At 38.6% G+C, this 20,067-nt stretch overlaps 1 protein-coding gene across 4 annotated transcripts in view; it reads left to right on the top strand.

The window, feature by feature from the left end:
* Nucleotides 1-11,686: 11,686 nt before the first annotated feature.
* The window catches only part of LOC5572304 (homeotic protein distal-less), a 206,985-nt gene continuing 198,604 nt past the window's right edge, over nt 11,687-20,067 (top strand). For 3 of the 4 annotated variants that reach the window (XM_021843018.1, XM_021843019.1, XM_021843017.1), the window contains exon 1: nt 11,693-13,831. In XM_021843018.1, the coding sequence (XP_021698710.1) occupies nt 13,728-13,831 (104 nt within the window). In that variant the 5' untranslated portion in view covers nt 11,693-13,727. Of the gene's footprint in view, nt 13,832-20,067 lie in introns of all 4 variants that reach the window. The other variant, XM_021843020.1, reaches the window with a different exon arrangement.

Raw genomic sequence — 20,067 nt, 5'->3', positions numbered from 1 at the left:
TTTTCAAAGTTTAATTTTGCAATAATATGATCAAAAACTTGAGTTGTAAGAATTTCGACATCATTTTCAGATTCAGGAGACCTAAATTTAGTAGATAGGGGGACTGGGGGTAGTTTGCCCACGTTAAGCAGAACAGCGGTTTTAGATGTGAAAAACATTATTTTATGATCTTTTTCAATTATGATTGGATAGACAAACATGTTTTCTACCAAATAGTAGAAACAGCTATTCATTTTAACTTTTCTGGAGTTTATAAATTAATTTTTAAAAAATGCTTGCTTAACTGCATATGTATTGTTTTGCGGGGTAAAACGCCCCGCTTGAGTTCGGCGTTAGCCATGCTGTAAACGAACGCACACAATCATGCTTGTATATGGGTTGCATACATCCGGGCGTTTGTTCAGATGTTATTGTTCAATAATAGTATACATGTTGATGCGAAAAATGTACATTTGTAAGGTTCCAATTTGTGCGTAACCTCAACGCGGCATTACGGTTGATAGAATTTGAATTCAAACGGCTGTTTTAGTGTTATGAAATAGGGGTGGGCGTTTTGCCCCCAGAGTTGATTAAAGTTTAGGTCCTTCAATAACCTTTTTGAGGGCAAATTTAACATATATTTTGCACGTAATACAAACTATGACAGTGCACAAGTTGGCTGTCGGCAATAGTTTTAGAAATTTGATTCTTTATCAACCTAAAAAAATGACATTGAAAATCGCACAAAATTGCAACGAAAACAGCGAAAAACGTTTTTATACGATTTTATCGATTTGGTTGAGAAAAACACATAAAAATATATTGAGAAAGGCATTTTTATCCATTTTCTATGATCTAGGATGAATAAAAGCGTTCTAAAACACATCGTTCGTCCAAATCGATGGTGGCGCGTTTTGCCCCCTATGGGCATATTACCCCCAGTTCCCCTACGGACATTTTTCATTCTTAAGCCTGCTTTGTTATAAAGTGATCAATTTCGCCCCAGTGTGTCATTTTTTTTTAATATTAAAACTATTTTTATGATATGTTAAATATTTTTTCATGAAAAGTCGATTACATAAACTGATAAAGATCAATGGAGTACTGATTTTGTCGAAATTTTTTTGATAATTTTTGAATTCCCAAGGGTAACACAACAAAAAATTGTAAAAAAAGTGATCAATTTGCCCCCGGATTACGATACTGACTTATATCGCAATCAGCAGTTGCAACTCTGTTTACTCAAACCAATATATTTTATCTCCTGACCTGATAGCCCATAATCTGCTGAATATCTTTACGGAAGACACCAACTGTCTAACTAACAAGGATATTGAGGTAGAGAAGATTGAAGATTTCGTTTTACTAGCGTCACCTGGCGGATGTATTCCCAATCAGACTTTTCAACTCCAGATATACTTTGATCTGCTGAAGAGCTTTACTGAAAACACAAAAGTTGAAAAAAAATGTCACTAGCACCACCTAGCGGATAAATAGCCCTCAATTTGCTGAACAGCTCTTAATTTGCTGAACAACTTTGCCGAAGACACCAACCTTCTAGCTCATTTAGATATTAAGATATCCGTTACAGGCCAATTTTTAACCCCTAGTGTCCACGCTTGTTCCGTTACCTATAAAAGGGGGAGGGGTCAGGGGGGATGCCTCTCCCAAGGATAATAAGACCAACTAACCGCATTCACTTCAAAACTAATTTCAAATTAATCGACCTACTAGTCTACGAATAGTCGCCATTTAAAAATTCAAGGTTCGTCTCGGGCTTTTAAGGGTTAAGTAAATTGAAAACTTGTTTTTTCTCTGTTATAAGCAGGAGCAAATCAACTCACCTGTAAAAATTTGAACTACTACGGCAAATGAAATGTAATATGTTGTTAACAAAATGTTAGTAAAATCTTAAATTTGTTATACCAAATTAGGATGATAGTGTTGTCCAATAACACAGAACATCTGAATATAACAAATTATTGTTATGTTTGGAATTATACAAATAAATAAATTAAAAAAAAAATGGTACATTAAAGATGGTTTAATGGAAGAAAAGGAAGCTATTATAAAGAGTAATGTTTGCGTAGAATAACACATACTTGAAATATGAGCCCTTATTTGGAAAAACAGAGATGTTTGAAAACCGATAAAAAGTTGACGTATCGCGCTTAATTTGAACTCATTTAATTATTTTTGAATATGGAAAATTAATTTGGATCTCCTTTGTGGTGATATATTTTTTATGGAGGAGCCCGCACTGGAAGGTTAGATATTAGCGCATGCTCAAAAGGATACGAGATCTTCCGCTGAAGAAGAAACTGCCGCGGTTTTGCTTCCTTCTAAGTTTATTCTTATGGAACGTTTTGCAATTAGTTAATAGACCCTTGGCAGGTTGCGTACCTCATTAACGCGAAATATTTATTTCGCCCATGTTGTGAGTTTTGATTTCTCTTTGCTCTCGCAACATTCAAACTCGCTCTTGAATGCTTGGTTCACCACAGTGAGTGTATGTATTTTCTCTCAAGTGGAGCGACTGGATGCTCCTCAGTGTGACTGACACACTCACACGCTAGTGCTACACACTATTGAAATGCCATCACTGCAAAGCATAATGGAAACCAGATTGTATTTTATATCATATTTGAACTAAATATGGTCAAACTACAATTTCGGTCTAGCACCTGCTGTCCCCCAGTTTCGGACTGCTAGGTTTGTAACGAGATATCTTTGTAATTTTTGCACCAGTGTCTCCAAATACATTCATTTTCCATGGATTTTATCGATCATGGTATCAAAGATGCAATAATAATATGAAAAATGAAGATTCAGAACAACACGTATAATGTATTTTTTCATCATAGTTGAAAGAGTTTTTTTTGTGGAAGACTTGCATTTTGAATAAAAGTCAAATTACTCATGTAGATGCTGCAAATGCTTGTAATGTGCAATAAAATACTATTCCTAGAGTAAAACTATTCAAGAATGTACACTAGAGCGATTCAAATTTTAAAAATGTTTAAAAATCCAATCTCCCATATGATCCTTACTATCCTTACTATAAAAAATAGAGTTCTGTGAAATTTTCAGCTTTCTAGGTGGTGATTTAAAATGGCTCAAGGACAATGTAGGTTTATATGGAAATTGCTATGGAGAAATTGTGAGAAATGTTCCGAACACGCTAGTACTGTAATATAAGTAGAAATTTATTATCCTATATTGAAAACTCATTTTTCAAACCTTAATGAAGGATATTGCTAAAGAAACAAATCTCTTTTGAGCAAATTGTTTAGAATTTCAGTACATGTTTGCATATTAAGCTAAATAATAGCAAACAAACTCATGAATAGCTCTTCTGCTATCCGTCGGAATGAATTTCTCTCTTCAGAAAATGTCTTTATTATGGTTTGACGAATACTATGGGATAATATGTTTATACTTACATTACAGTACTAGCGTGTTTGAAACATTTCGCAAAATTTTTCCATAAAAATTTCCATATAAACCTACATTGTCTTTGGGCCGCCTTCAAATCGTTACCTAGAAAGCTGAAAATTTCACAGAACTCTTTTTATGGTAAGGATGGTGAGGAACGTATGGAAGATTGGATTTTCAAACATTTTTAAATTTTGAACCACCTTAATGTACACATTTACAAAATTCGAGGCATTTTCAGATCGTGTCCAATATTGGGTGCCACATTTTAATATTGGTCAATAAAAATACAAATCAAAATGTTATGTTATGTCATCAAAATGTTATGTCAAAACTAATATCAATATAATCACTGTACGCGCTAACATGCATAAAGTATGCTGATACTTTTTCAGCTGTGTCAGTACAAAACCAACTGATTATCTTTGATTCAAAATCATGAGATGAATTAGGAACAATCATCAACGACGCGTACAAATTTCAATTACGGCCTACTTCGACTTAACTGAGTGCTTTCATTGTCTAAGTTGCCATTATCGCATTCGTATATCGTGTCTCAGGTACGATGATACTCTATGCGCAGGGAAATCGAGGAAATTTCCATTACGAAAAGATCCTGGACTGACCGGGAATCGAACCCAGACACCTTCAGCATGGCTTTGCTTTGTAACCGCGAACTCTAACCACTCGGCTAAGGAAAGATTACTTGGCATGTCCCGAAAAACAGCACTGACCCATCAGTGACCCACCAGAATAACTTCAGCCACAGAAACATTTCTATGCTCCTCTTTTGAAAGTTAGATATGTGTACCGGTATATTAACAAAATATTATTGGAATCCTTTAGGTATTCGCTGAGCAACGAAAGTTTTGGTAATTTTGCTCTTACGGGTTCAATTCTATGTCAAAATTGTATCTGAATTAAACGATTTATCTTCTTAATCCAAATACATATGCATATGTTTGAATTTGACATATCATTGTCTCATTATTAGAAAAGAATCTTATTTTGCTTTTATTTTCATTTGAGACTATTATATTTCTTCTATATCAATTTGGTAAAGCTTCTGAGTTAATGCTAGCATTCAATTCCATTTGACACTTTAGTCGCTAACGGTAGATGCGTGTCGAGAATGTTTTCCTCAAAACCCAGAAAATTCCCAATAAAATTGTCAGATCAGGTTCATCACGTCAAACGATCGTCACGTCGTCGTCATCCGTACCTACTAACAACGGAGAACCAAAATGAACCTTTCAACTGTAAAAGCCTACCGCCAAACCGTTTGTCCCTGGGAGATGCTAACAGCCTCATTTCATGAAGCACGCAAATTCTGGTAGCCAGCAATAGGGCAATTATGTGAAATTATGTATTAGCATAATTTGCATTTTACGATTCGCCTTTTGTGCGAGTCGATCTCCGTTCTGTTACTGCTGACTGAAACAGGCTTTCCTCGCACAGGCTCCACAGCAAGTGCATCGACTGCAAAAACCCGGTGTATTTTTTTCCGTCATTTTCTGTTACGTAGAACTCAATCGCATCGGCAGCTAGGTAACGCCGTGCTCGACGGAATAGGTTTCAATGTTTAGACTCCATTGACTGTGGCACGGAATCGAATATACTACGCCCAGTTTGCCACTCTGTAAAGGAGTCATGACATTAACTGATTCTGACGGTTTTACGAGTTAGCAGTTATTTTATTTTAGACAGCTCCACTAGAAATCTTGCTTAAGTAGACCCGACTTGTTTGTTTCATGAGTCGAAGTATTGGGAGATTTATTCTTGTTCACAGAAATTAGTAATGTTTAAAACATTATTTTTCCGAGAAATTTTATCTCTAATCTGGTGTGAGGAATGAAAATAATGTGAATTTTAAATATGGTAGACATTATAAGTCTAGTTGAGTTGTAGAACATTTAAACATTTTCTAATTTCAGAAAAATAGTTATTGATTTTTTATTGAATACTATCATATATATTGCCTCATTTCTAAATCAGATTTTATTTCTTTTGAGAGGTACGATCAAAATTTCAGTGATTTTGTTTTACTTTAACTGCCTTTCGATTCAGGAGAGTGTACATGCCTTCCATCAATTTAATTGTTCGGACGACAATTATCGTACCATTCGCGAAGCAATCAAATTGACTGAATCAGTTGACAAACATTCCTCACCTGTTAAACTCTGTTCAGTTTATAACCTCTTCTAGAGCAATATTGAATACGTAGTCCATAGAAACCGTCCATAAACCAAGTGATTATTGCAAGAGGGGTGTGTCGAAACTATAGAGTGTACTGGTGAAAACAATATTTATTATGTTTTACTATTATTTCAAGCTTAAAGTATGGAACCGCATTTCGATTCAAATACTGAACACAGTTTCAAATCTGTCCCAGATTTCGAACACCTGTATTCTGAAGAGCATGAATGTTAAGGATTTTATTTAACAATAAGCATAAGCTTTGATGACCGAACCATTCGTAATTGCTACGAAGTAATTGACCAGAATAACCAAAGTTGCATAAGGAATTAAAAGATGTAGCTTGAGAGTAACTTTCCATCTTCAATGTACACTTTCGAGAACTCAAAACATTAAAAAGTCAATAACGGAATCGACCACGTCCTTACGGTCATCGAGGAAGGGAAGGAATGTTAGTATTACATCCATTGTTTATAGAGACCGAGATCACCTTTGCATCTCCATGGTTCTCACAGAAAGGAGTTTTGTTAGTGGGGAGGAAACATAGCTGTATGGTCAGAATTCACCTTGATAAGTGATGCGATGCATGCAACTTTAGTGCAAAAAATCACCTATCAGTACTCTAAAAACAACATGAACGTAGGTGAGTTGACACTTTTTTTTTGTCGAGCCATATAAAGGATATTTTTTATAATGATAAAAATCAGGAATAACTAAATATTGAATTGAATAATGTTTTGTGCACTGAAAAGAAAAACATGAAACGGGCTCACCAAATTGATCACCTTTTTCTTCTTCTAGGCATTAACGTCCCCATTGGGACAGAGTCGGCTCCTCAATGTAGTTTTCTTATAAGCACTACCACAGATATTAACTGAGAGCTTTGTTTGTTTGGCTTCTGAAAGAGTGCAATTTCTGAATGCTGCTTCATTCACCAGAACTAAATCAAGGAGACCATTCCGATTGAAAACGTGGTTGATTTGAGTAAGCCCATTCAAACAGAACCCATCAAGAAGACTACTGCAAGCAATTGATACAGTGGATCGCATAATTTCCACAGTTCATTTGGTCGATGTTGCTTTCCACAATAAACTGGATTGATTATAATCGCCGAACATGAAGGCATGATCATGTGCATCCAAATTGGAATAAACTGATTTAGAACTATTAGATTCCATGTAGTTTTTGATACAAGTTACGCTCGTTTTACGATCAGGAGGAAGGCATATGACTCCAACGCTAATATTGAAACTGAATAATTAAGGTTTCACCCAAATCTGCCCTAGAGAATCGTTTACTGGAGAAGATTCGCGACAGCTATTTATTTTCGACTAGTGGTCTCGGCAAACTTCGTCTTGCATCAAGTAGGCTGTTAAAAAAACGTCATGACACGTCTCATACAAAATGACAATCCCGTCCACTCTCACTGTTTCGACTATCATGGTGAATATCCTGAACATTTTATACATACAAACACGTCGGAGCACTTCAGGATCATAACTACGGAAGAATTTTTGAAATCCGATGATCCGTTCTCCAGCCATTTTGTGACATACAAACACCATTCCATTTTTATTTATATAGATAGATAGATGTAATGGCAATTAGAACACCGCCACCACGGGATTTACTGCTGTTACGCTGGTTTCTGTCATTTCTGAAGACTGTGTAGGAGTTTCCAAAAAGTTGAGGAGACAATATTACCTCATCGAGCCAAGTTTCTGTTAGCACTATAACGTCATACAAGAAGTCGTCAATCTTGGTGAGTAGTCCGCGAACGTTTTGATAGAAAAACGAAATTTTGTGCCGTGTTGCTACTTGGTCAATGATTTGCGGGACGGAGTTGTCGTCGGAGCTGGAATTACACCTTGAGCTTGATTCAGAGGGTGCAGTATCACCTACTTCTTCGGCAAGACATATACTTCCATCGTTACCTGGAACAACAGCTAAGTCATCTGGGGTGCATCCATCGAATATCGCAGTAGAAGAGTCAGTCTGTAAAACCGAACGATTATTAAGGAGGGCAGCATCTTGTCTAGCTTCAGCATGACATATACGTTCTCTAAAATTACCTGAGCAAGCAGGATAGTCCACAAGACAATCATCAGAATTGGTTGACCTTGCGTCCATCACCTGGGTATCGTTGCTAACGTCAGTAGATCTGGGCATCTGTGGTGAAAGATCCATTTGATTTCATGCAGAATCTATTGAAGCTTTGGCAGGACATATACTAGTGTTAGATTTACCAATAGAAGCATATATAGCACAATAGTTAACTGATTGCAAAGCTGAATAATCCCCCTTTTTTCTCACAGCCTTTAAACACTTCTGATAAACTGGACATTCTGAACTCCAGGCGGAATGATTGATTTTTAATAGCTCGTCATATGGCAACTTCCTCTGCTTGTTTTTGAGTTCGCAGTTGATACATTTCTCAAAAGTGGCATCACATTCCTGAACAGCGTGATCTCCAGCGCACAGTGGTCAGCGAGTAGGATTCACCCAAGTAGCAGCTTTGTGACCATATCTTGAGCATTTGAAGCATCGATAAACGTTTACATTTTCAGTAACTTGACACCTATCCTAACGAATATTCACACGCTGTCGTTGAATCAGTGTTTCGAATGTCTGAGCGTCAGTCTCTAGAATTGCAATGAATGGAAATTGTTTCAATTTTTCGATTTCGCGCATGTGAATTCATGTTATATCAGATGAATCTGGCAATCCATTTTGTTTCTTCAGAGTGGATACAAATTCTGAGGCGTCTAGATTCTCGGACAAGCCGATGACTTTTAATTTGGGTTTAAGAGGCTTGAGTATGGAAACTTCATAGTCATTTTATAAAATATCAACAGATGCGCTTACAAGTTTTTGGGCGTGGGTGCTAGTTTCGCATCGCACAATAACATCACCGTTTTCTTTTGATCTGATGCTTTCACGGAAAAATCGATAGGGTCGATTTTTTCTCGAATATGCCTTTGTGTTACATCTGCTTGTTGATTTTCCTTCGGTTTGATTAAAACCAGAGTTGCTTGCTGTCACTATCAACGCTTGGAATTTGCTGATTTGTACAGGCCGACTGCGATACAAATCAGATCAATCTACATCATATCAACATCACGCTGTCTACTCCATCACAAGTGCATTGATGGCGATAGACTATGGATATCACTGATGGGTTATGTTTAGTCTTAAATTAAGCAGTTATAATGGCCATTTATCAGTACGATATTTTTGACAGTGTTGCAGATAGGTTGAAACTATTTGTTGGTCACTGAAAAACAGTAAGAGCATGGATAATTACCACGTGATCACTCATTCCGCAGTGATAATGATCTAGAGTGCGATGTCGCATCACTGCTGTTGGTTGTCAAATCAAAGTGATATTGATAGCTCGCAAGTGATAGTGATAGTTTTAGACCATCAGCCATCAGCTGATATGATTGATATTAAGCAACTCTGGATTAAAACAGACTGTTCAAACTTTTTACCAGCACTAGACGTTGTCGATGGCAAGTTACTTGACCGTTTTGCATTAGTAAGCTGTTCATTATCAGACGAGTTTTTCGCAGTTGCATAATTTCCATTCGCGTAGATTTTCCGTAAGCAAATTTTTCAGAAATTCTTTTACGTGCCTTTTGAATAATCGATCTCTAGAAGAATTCCTAGAGAGATCCCTGCAGAAGAACCTGAAAGTATTCTAAATTAAATCACTATAATAATTTCAGAAGCTTTTCCTCGGAGAACCAGAGACGAAACTCTTGGAAAGCTTGTTGAACCCGTTATAGTCTCTGAAAGTTTATGATGTGAAGTTTTGCGAAAAAGTTCTCAGTGAGAATCGAACTCACGACTCCCTGATCTCTAGTTAGGGCGCGTTACTCCTACGCCATGAGAGGATTCATGGACGCAGAAGTTAACCTGAATGAACAATTGCAAGCATGGTATTGGGGCCAAACTCAGCAAGAAGTTGGCCACTTGTCCATATCGGATATTAGTCATAATCTGAGAGACGAAAGAGCTGCCATAGGAGCAAAAGAAAGGCGTTGTATGCCCTATTTACCAAAAGGTGAAATTCTGGATTGGGGAAATTATCGTGCAACCACTATCGACAATGTGATGGACTTTCGTGCTTGTTGTTCAATAATGCGCTAGAAGATGTTATGCGATGTGCAGAGTTTTCAACAGATCCAATCAATTCGTTTGCTTTGTTGATGATATGGAAATTGTCGGCTGAACAGTTACAAAGGAAACAGACATGTACATCCTGCTAAAGCTGTACTACAAAATGATTCAGTCTTGCACCAAATGTAACATGCACGACATGTTCATACGACTGGTTCATAAGTTCTCAACGGGCGTGAAAAGTGGACTATGCCCGAGGAAGACCTTCAAGCTTTTGGAAATCTTGAACTCAGGGCGCAAGCATCCCAAGATTTTCGGCTCCATGTAGGAGAACGGTGGGCAAGGGTGAACCACGAGCTCGCCCAACTCTACGCTGAATCCAGTATAAAGAAGGCGGCCCAAGCTGTAAGGATAAGATGAGCAGGGTGTCCTACAAGGCGCTTCGCATCTGGTTGGTAGAGGAAGGCGTGGGGCACAGTGAGTTAGGTGGACGGATTAAGTGCACTACAATTTGGCAAGTGTTTGGTAGAATCAAGAATGGACCTGACCTGACTAAAATTCTTTTGAAAAATGTTTTTCAGCGAAGCGTTTCGCTTAAACTTGTACCTTCTGATTCAAGTCTGAACATGTCTCATACTTTTTGATCGACAAAAAAAATCACATGACTAAATTAATCATGGAGGAGTCCTTATATTTCGTCACTCTAATAATCTTGCAAGTCCCGATAGAATCATTTTTCGCGCGAAAATCTCCTCATTTCCGCTCATGCCTTACTCCTGACAACAAAGCCTGTTCGCTATGATGCAGCAGCTTTTTGGCGCTCGCTCTCTAGGTGCAAACCGGATTTGCTCCATCTCAGGCAGCATCAGAGCGCACCCAGCAACGCAACCTAAAGTAGCCAGCAGTAAGGAAAGCTTCCCGCCACTAGGTTCTGGCCGTCCGCAAAGCAACACGAAAACAACAACATTCGTAAACAAAGCTCTTCGCAATGTTGTTCCTTTTGGTGCACTGGGAGTGGGTTGGGTAGGCAGGCAGATACAGTGGGTTTGGTGGTAGTGGTGCACGATTCAGCAGCTCAACACCAGCATATAGAAGTGGGTGTTGTGAACGGTTTGAACAAATAAGACCGAGAGCAGTGGGAATGAGAGGAAGACGAACGTTTCATTATGCTTCTTCCATCAGCGATGACACGAATACTAGTGCAGGATGGAGAACGACACTGCACGAGTGTTTGTGAAGCTTTGAGCGTGAAGCCAGTCCCGTGGCAATGTGTGCGTTGTTGCAAAACTTGTTTTTCTTGGGGCTTATGCTTTGCCAAGGGGACTTGCTTTTGCCGTGTACGCGAGCATTGCATGGGCTAAAGCAATGGGTGAGACAAGCGAGGTTGAGCTGGGGGTTTGGGTTGACAACGCCTACGTGAGCGCGTCTGTTGCAAGCGGTCAGGGGTGTTACTCAGAAAGGTTCGACGGGAGCTATTTGACCGAGTATGATAGAGTTTTAGTTGGTGGATTACGACTGCGACCACGTCCTTGCAAAGAAATGCTAAAGAAACAAAACGATTAGAAAATTGAAATAGAGAAGGTTTTGGAACTGCGGAACATTTTTTACTGTAGTGTTTAATTGAGGAACAACTGGAACATTTTAGTAGAATATATAACATAAATTTCAAATTATGATACATATATTTTCTTGAAGAAAGCCTGTTAAGAGGAATGAAAGATTTTTCGATTTCAACATCAAAGCTTCGACACGAGCTCGCAGTGCTACACCACTGGTGGGCTTCATGTTGAATAAATTTTGCTCAAAGCGGACGAGCAGAAAAGAAGGCGGAGCTTGCACACAGACGCGTAGCCAATCAGAAGCGTCAGCCGCACATAATAATAGTGCTACGCTGTGTGTTTACGGCTCGAGCCCAACTGTGTTCGGGTCGTTCCCAAGTGTGCTCACAGTCACTAGTCTTTAACGCACTTTGTTCGTGGTTGGTCGCGCAACGAGCGTTGCTTTTTTAATAATTCCCTTGGCGCAAATCGCGGACGTCGGTCGACGTGACGCACCAAAAGGGACGACGACAAACGACGACGGTCGAGGAGTGGAAGATAACGAGTAATAATAATCATATCGTCGGCGGTTTTTTTTTTTCAAACAAGCGAGGAAAAGAGAGCGAGAGTGAGTGAGTGGATAAAGCGACCTCACTAATCACAAAAAGAGGCAAGAATCAGTCCGTACACACAATTTTTCATGTTATTAATGAAAATAGTATTAAACATTAAGCATAATAAAAAGTACGAAACGGATCGATCAAACGACGAAAGAAGTGCAGAACACATAAAATAGGCAGAAACTTAAATACATACATCTCGACTTCTAGATTACATACAATTTGGAAAACTAATATTATATGCCATTAAAAATCTTGGCGATTCACTTCGGAATTGTTTTCGATTATATCATTACGGGCACGGAAGATATGTAATTTGGACACTCTCGCCAAGTTTTCTGGGGATCATCGGTTTTACCCGGGCGTGACAATTAGTGACAATTGTTTTCCCTGGTCGTCGTTGGCGGAGATCCAGCTGGAGGAAGAAAGCTGCCACACTCAATCGCGCACATAATAATAATCATAATAATCAATTGTGTGATAGCTGCGATTAGTAGTGATCGTTTACGCGCGCGCCCGGCTCTAGTTTTTTTTTTTGTTTATTTGGAGTGTGGTTGTATGAGTGTGCTAAACGATAATTTCCACGATTACGTGAAGACAGTGTCAAAACAGTAATTAGTTTAAATTGAAGCGATAAATTAGTGATGTTTATGTGCAGTTTTTACCTCATCGCCCGAGTCGGTAGTTGTGTTCGCCGTCTACTATTAATCCGGTACTCTACTTTGTCCTAGTCGGGATACCCGCCGTGGAACTGCCGGAACAGTTGACCACGTGATTGTGATTGTGACCTATCATTACCGAAAATTAGGATTAGTGTAATTATTCCTCGGTCGGACCCTGGGCTACAACTCTACGTGCTTATGAATGAAACCGGCATTCATGAATGAAAATTGATTTTAATTATAACAACACAATCGCCCCTCGTCCCCGCGGTCTTAAGTGACTCCAGTGAATTACTCCATTTGTGGAAGAATCAATTATGAGCCGCCAGAGCCGTCGAAAGTCGTGATCATTGAAGTGAACGCCGGCTAATATCCCTTTACCCATTATCGTTGTGTTCCTTATCAATTAGTTGCGTTGTGATACACATTAATCATTTTATGTTACCGTCGGAATCCCTGCTTCAACCCGAGAAGATCATCCTGTTGACACATTAGCGCCTCTTTTCGGGTACTCAAAATCAAATCATCACCTCCCGTCGTTGCGAAGGATCATCGGCGGGTGAGAAGCGACGGCAGTCAGTGAATTCAACAAAAAGAGCAGGAACAGAACACAAAATCTCAGCAGGGAGCCGACTCGGTCCGAGAACCCCAGGAAGTGTGTGAAAACATCAACATCGATCGGTGGTGAAAGAGAAGAACCCAAATAAACGCACCAACGAAAAAGTAAAACACAACAGGGATAGAACAACTCAGCGGTAGTCTGGTCCTGAATTAGTGAGTGAAAGGAGAGAATCCGAGAAACACGCATGATCAGCGCCCAAATGATCTCTGCCGTATTTGCGCGCGTTTGAGTGATTCTGTCTTGAAAGAAATTCGGTTGAATCAAGAATAAATCGTGAGCAACTAGCGAATACGTAGTGTTGGAAACCCAAACAAGTGTGCCCGTGAAGTGAAGTGCGTCCAATCGTCTGAATACCGACGCGCGATCACAGCGTTCCGGGCTCCTCCGCGGAACCTGTGAACCACCAGTGAACAGTGAGTGACTAGTGGAACGCCATCTTCCCAACGGCATTACGATTCATTTCGAAAAAGTGGCCTCCATCGGCGGCAACACGCTCAACTTTACGGATCTGGGGAGCCCTTACGAGGGCCCCCCTAGCACGCCGCAGTCCGGTATGGACGCCCCGGAAGCCCCGCACACGCCAAAGTACATCGATGGCGGAGCGACGGGAGCGACCGCGCCCGGCAAGTCCGCGTTCGTCGAGCTGCAGCAGCATGGGTTAGTGTCTTTTCTATGTATTTGGTTCTTTAGTTTTACGATAGTGCATTTGATTAAGGGATTGTGTTACATTATTTTAAATCCTAAAGGAAAGATAAAAATATTTTGAGGGAGCTTCTTATTGATCGCGCCTTACACCAGCATCAGTAGCAACACGCTAGCGCTGTGTACGACAAGCGCGCTTTTTCCGATGCAACCGGTTTTGAACAAGTTGACCAACAATACACTACGCATCAATTTAATTTTTGAATTAAATCAACAAATCTAGATTCTCGATAGAATTCAAACTACTTACGGTTCACCGGTTGAGATGAAGAACTTATACCGTGTGGAGGACTATACAGTCAGTGACAAAAGTATGGAACCAAATGCTGTCTTTCCATACAAAATGCCCAAGTTTTAGGCTCTGTATCTCAGCTGCTGGTAGTCCGAATTGCCTGAAATATGGATGACGAACTACAAATAACTTAAAATTTTGTCTGTAGTAAATTCTGACCGTTGCAGTAATTTTCCAAAAAGTTTCAGTGGGTTGTTCAAAGCCAAAGTAAGTAACCAAGATATTTTTCAATTTAATTTTATAACGGTGTATTGTAGGTTAGTGGTGTGTTCTTCAAATTTGCGTAAATTTTGAAAATCAACAACTTTCCCGAACAATCCGATCACCCACGACATACCGTTTTTGATTTGAATTCTTAACTACTTACATTTGTCTTTGAATAACCCTCTAAAAGTTTTCTATAGACAACACTTCAAGTTATTTGTAGTTTGTCATTAAAACTTCAGTTAATTCGGATTACCAGAAGCTGAGAAACATAACCCCAAATATTGCAAATAATTAAAACCTTCATCGTTGGAAGTAAAAATTACACTTTTTCAGTTCTAACTGACACAAACTCTGCTTCTTGGTTAAGTGTTCTTTTTGATCGTTTCCACGATTATTACATGAGAGCTTTCATTGCCAATTGAGCGTTTGTCGAGAAAATTTTGCCATACGTCGACCGGCGGGATTTGAATTCGCTGACCTTAGCATAGTCATGCTTAAGGTGAAGATGAATCGAAGCCAAAGTTTGAATTTTCAAGAGCACGGATCTGAAAACCAAACATCCGTTTGAGCTAAAAACCTAATCGATTGGTCATTACCAGGTGACCAATCGATTAAATTTTCAGCTCAAACGAATGTTTGGTTCTCCAGATCCGTGCTCTTGAAAATTTGAACTTTGGCTTCGATTCATCTTCACCTTAACAGCTGTGGATGCATCACTGTTGCTATTCGGAACCCTTAAAAACTAAATATGTATGGAATATGGTATTGAATGGATAAAATGCCCAAGAAATTTAGAGCATAGCGCCCTGCCTAACCAAACATTATCATTTTTTTTTATCTTATTATTCTATTGGGGACTTAATAACGCTTTATGGAGTCTATATTATTTTTAAAAGTACAATATGATTAACTGGACTCAATGTACATTTGATATTCATAGGTTATGTTGTGTTTAGAGGCTAAACAGAATAGTTATTTTGTATAAGGATTATCAGCAACTCGTTTGGGAAATATATCCTTGCAACATAGTTCAATAAAAAATAGAATGTTTTCATCTGTCAGGTGGTGTGCAACAACAATCCAACGAAATAGCAAATGATAGTACACATTGGTGAATTTTACCTTGTTGATTGTATTTCTGACGAAGTAATCGCAGCATTGAGTTGAAAATATTGACTATGATCTCAAACTTTGCTCTGAACAATATCCAACTTAGTATTGGGCAAATTTGTGCAGCACATCGATGTTACTGAATCGATTCAACGATTCACCGATATAATCGAATCCTTTGAATCGATGTTGTTGAATCGATTCGATTTTCAGTTTGTTTGAAAAACATAACATCAAGCACTCGAAATTTTACCATATGCTTTTGGACACGATTTTTGATTGCTACTATTAAGTTTTCTCTCAGGAACTTAAAATTACCATTTAACGCTTTACGGTTGATTCAAAGTAAGGTTCATTGTTCTACAAATTATTGAAAAATTCTAATCATTCGCACCATATCGAATCTAAACAAAAAATACGAATGAAGAAAATCGATTCACTCGATTTTGAGTGCCCCTAACATCGGTTAGTCGGAACAAAAACAAATCGATTTTCGAAGTATCGATTTAAAATCGCTAATCCAACTACTCTCGTGCTCTCATATTTTTCAACACCCAACATAAAATAAACAATTAAAGGTTATGATTTTGTTCCGCAAACTTATTCCTTTTGCTTTTAATAAGTTGAAAAATATCTGCGTTTCATATTTCTTTTTATTAGTCATCAAATAGGTTTGTAATGTTTTCAAAAGCTTAATTCAGAAAACTTGCAAATTTGTTTTGGGTGAGATTCAAGGTATTCCCTATGACAACTTCTATAATGAAAATTTAAAGACAATCGATGCACCCGATGCAGGGTTGTTACAACTAGGTGGATTTGGTGCAATTTTGGAGGTGAATTTTGATCTTGCCTGTGGATTTGACGCGGATTTAGTTTTAACCATAGAAAACACACTTTCTCCAGGCGGTTTATCGAAATATTTATGATATTTTTTCTTCGAGCGTTAGATGCCTAAATTGGCGAGGAAAGTGTAGATGAGAGTTATAACATAATATCTCTGAAAGGGATACATAAAAAAACTCCTGCTTGAAGATATTTCCATGTCCATTCTCCCTTGAGTAATCTAGATGGTATTTCTACAAAAATCTTTGCAGTGAGTCCTCATATGAATATTTGAAGATCAAGATATTTCTATAGAAATTCTCTCGCGCATCTTCCCGGGCTTTTTCAAAATTCCTTCTTAGTTGTCTTGAAAAGGAGCAACAGTAATTCTTCTAATGCTTCTTCCAGTAAATCCTTCAGAATACTTTTGGAGACTCATCTAAGGATTTCTTACACAATTTCGTCATAGATGTCGCAAGAAATTCTAGCAGATATCCTTCTAGAATATCATCTTTCATTAGATATGCTTGAAGGAATTCTTTCATAACCTGCGGCAGAACAATGCAGATACCTCCAGTAGTTCGTAGAGTGATATTTCCAGGAAGTCTTTTTAAGATTCCAAGAGGTGCTGCTCCGGGAGAACCCAAAAAAGTTCATTACAGGGTCTTTAGAAATTTATTCAAGGTTTTTTTTCTAACGATCCTGCAAAAATCGCTTCAGGAGTTTCAACGCTGATTTTTCCACCAATTCGTCGAACTATATCCACGGAATTTCTTCTAATGAATTTCTCGAGAATTTCCTCAAATTGTAAATTCATCCAGATATTTCTCATGAAGTTCTTCCAGAAATTACCCGTGTGTCTCTTTCAAAGATTTTGAGTATTGTTCAAAATCAGTTTTGCACGGGTTAATAACAATTTGTCTATCAGGAAATGCTATAGAATCATGATTACTCCGAATATTTCTTCGCGCATTTTTCCAAGGGTTTCTAAGCATACTTCCAGGAAATCCTGCAGGATATTATTCAGGGTTTCGTTTATTTTTTTTTCCCACTAATCTAAAAAATAATAGTTCTGGATTTCCCTGCATTTTCAAAAAAGAAAAAAAAACTTGCGTTTTCGATTAAATAAGGGTAAAATTTACAGAGGACGTATTAAAAATAAATCCTGACTAGATTTCTGGAATTACCTGTGCTGAGAGAAAATACTGGTTGAATGCTTGAAGTATCTTATAAACAGAAAATCTTGTAGAAATTCCTTGACAAATCCGTGAAAGATTAATTAGGGACAACGTAAATTTGGCCTTTGACGCGCACTTTAGAAAATTTCGCGAAATGGCAGGAAATTCGTTAAATCTGGACATTTCATAAGAAAAGCTCAGTAAATTCCAGTTTTTTTGCCTATAAAATGGTTTATTTGTATTGGAGTCAGAGTTCTACCAACAATGTTCGTATCGTTGAGTAATAACTCGGACTTCTCCTGGCTTGCTTGTTTCGTTTTAAATTTTAAATTGTCACTGTGGTAATGAATTTATTATCTTAATCTGTAAAATAATAACTATAATTACTAAAACACCGCAAAGTTTGCACATTCAAAATATGTTTTTACAGAATACATGCATTTTATTGTAAAATATGACCTCAAGTATGGGACCGGGAGAAAGCCTCGAAATTTTGGTTTCATTGCCTAAACCACCCGCGAAATTTCAAAAATTTTGCCACGTGTTTTCATTGTTCCTAAGAATAATGAGTAATGCTTGAACTGATCTTTGATGAAATTTCTGGTGAAAATAACGAAAACAAGTAATATTTTAACAAATACCTGACGTAGAGTTGAGCCGAATCTCTATGAAAATTCTGATATAGCCTTAGTCAAATTTCAGGAGTGTTTCTCAGAGCTTTTCTCATTAAAACTCGTGGAGCATTTCTTGATTCCTGATACATCTATTTTGGTATTTTAGTTCACGTGTGTTGTTTTCGATTCCTATTCTGTCTGATTAAATGAATTCGATTAAATTAATGTTATTATTTTTGGGCATAACATTCTGAATTAAGTGAGGTTTAGTATTGTTCTACTCGAACGTTATCGTTTGTCTCTTTCAAAGTTGGAGTCTCTGCTGATTTGAGGGAAAAGGCAATGTCTGCTGATACCTGGCCCAGAGGAATTCGTTTTCGTGAGTTTGAAGATCATAGCCTAACACGCCAGGGTTTTTGGAGACCAACATCTGTTCCCGTGATTACGGTTCCACAAACGATCATCATACCAGACCCCCAGCAACCGAGCATGGGTTAATGCTGAATTCCGATACCGAACCGCCACGTACGTCGTCTGTCATGTCCTCCTTTCTTGTGTATTACCAAAATGTTCGTGGTCTAAGAACAAAGACGAGCGATCTGTTTGTACAATTAAGTGACTGCGATTATGAGGTTCTGGCTTTTACGGAAACTTGGTTGCATCCAGGTATTGCCAATTCAGAGCTGTCCTCTGCATATAATTTGTATCGGTGTGATCGGAACGCCTCGACAAGCAATCTTCAACGAGGGGGTGGCGTCATGATAGCTGTTAAGAAGCACCATCGATGCGAGATAGTTTCATTCGGTCAGGGGTTCGGCCTTGAGCAAGTTGCAGTACGTATTAAGCTTCCATCAAAATCGGTCTATGTTTGCTGTATCTACATTAGTCCCAGCTCCGATTCATCAATCTATGACCAACATGCTTCCTGCATTCGAGAGGTTTGCGAGAAAGCATCGATCAACGACACCATAGTTTTGTTGGGCGACTACAATCTACCGCATCTCATTTGGAGTTATGATGACGAAATCAACGCGTACCTACCGACAAATGCATCTTCTGAATCAGAGATCACGTTGACGGAATCAGTGCTTTCAGTCGGACTCTTTCAAGTGCTGAACGTCCTTAATCAAAATGGTCGTTTACTCGATTTGGCGTTTGTAAATGATGCTCAAAGTGTGGAAGTATTGGAGCCGCCTATGCCTCTGTTAAAAGTTGACCAGCACCACAAGCCGATCCTCCTAAATTTTCACCTACCGTTGAAAAATGACGATACGGATTATTACGACATCCGACTCGATTTTCGTCATTATGACGTCAGTGCTGTCTGTAGGAGTATAACCGCCATCAACTGGAATGTAACTCTGAATGAGAACTCTGTGGACGATGCAGTCATCGTGTTTTACAATCTAATCCACGACATCATCCGTGAACATGTGCCTCGCAAAAACAACCAAGCAGCTCGCAGCTTCAATCAACCGTGGTGGAACGACGATCTTCGACACTTTCGAAACAGGCTACGCAAAATCCGTAAAAGGTATTTTAAACATAGATCCAAAGAGAACTGGATTACACTTCAGTCAATGGAACGGGAGTATTCATCCATGCGTCGCACAGCTTTCCGTGAGTATATATCAGGCTTGGAACACAAAGCGAAAAGCGATCCTTCGTCATTTTGGAAGTTTGTGAAAAATCAACGCAAACCAAACAGCGTGCCTCGTGAGATATCTTTCCAGAATGAGCATGCTAGTTCCGCAACAGACTCAGCCAATCTTTTAGCCGCATTTTTCAAAAGTGTGTATAACGAAAATTCGACTCAAGTTACTCACGAGGTGCTCGATGGTGTTTTGTCGTATGATTTGCGTATGCCACCCATGGAGGTAACTGTAGACGAAGTTTACCAGCGTTTATCTGACTTGGATACCACTAAAGGTCCAGGTCCCGATGAAATTCCACCGCTGTTTATTAAGC

The sequence above is a fragment of the Aedes aegypti genome, chromosome 2 (assembly GCF_002204515.2).
Source record: "Aedes aegypti strain LVP_AGWG chromosome 2, AaegL5.0 Primary Assembly, whole genome shotgun sequence".
NCBI classification, from domain to species: Eukaryota; Metazoa; Arthropoda; class Insecta; order Diptera; family Culicidae; genus Aedes; species Aedes aegypti.
The sequence above is the reverse complement of the archived record's forward strand: the minus strand, read 5'-3'. Positions and strand labels throughout refer to the sequence as shown.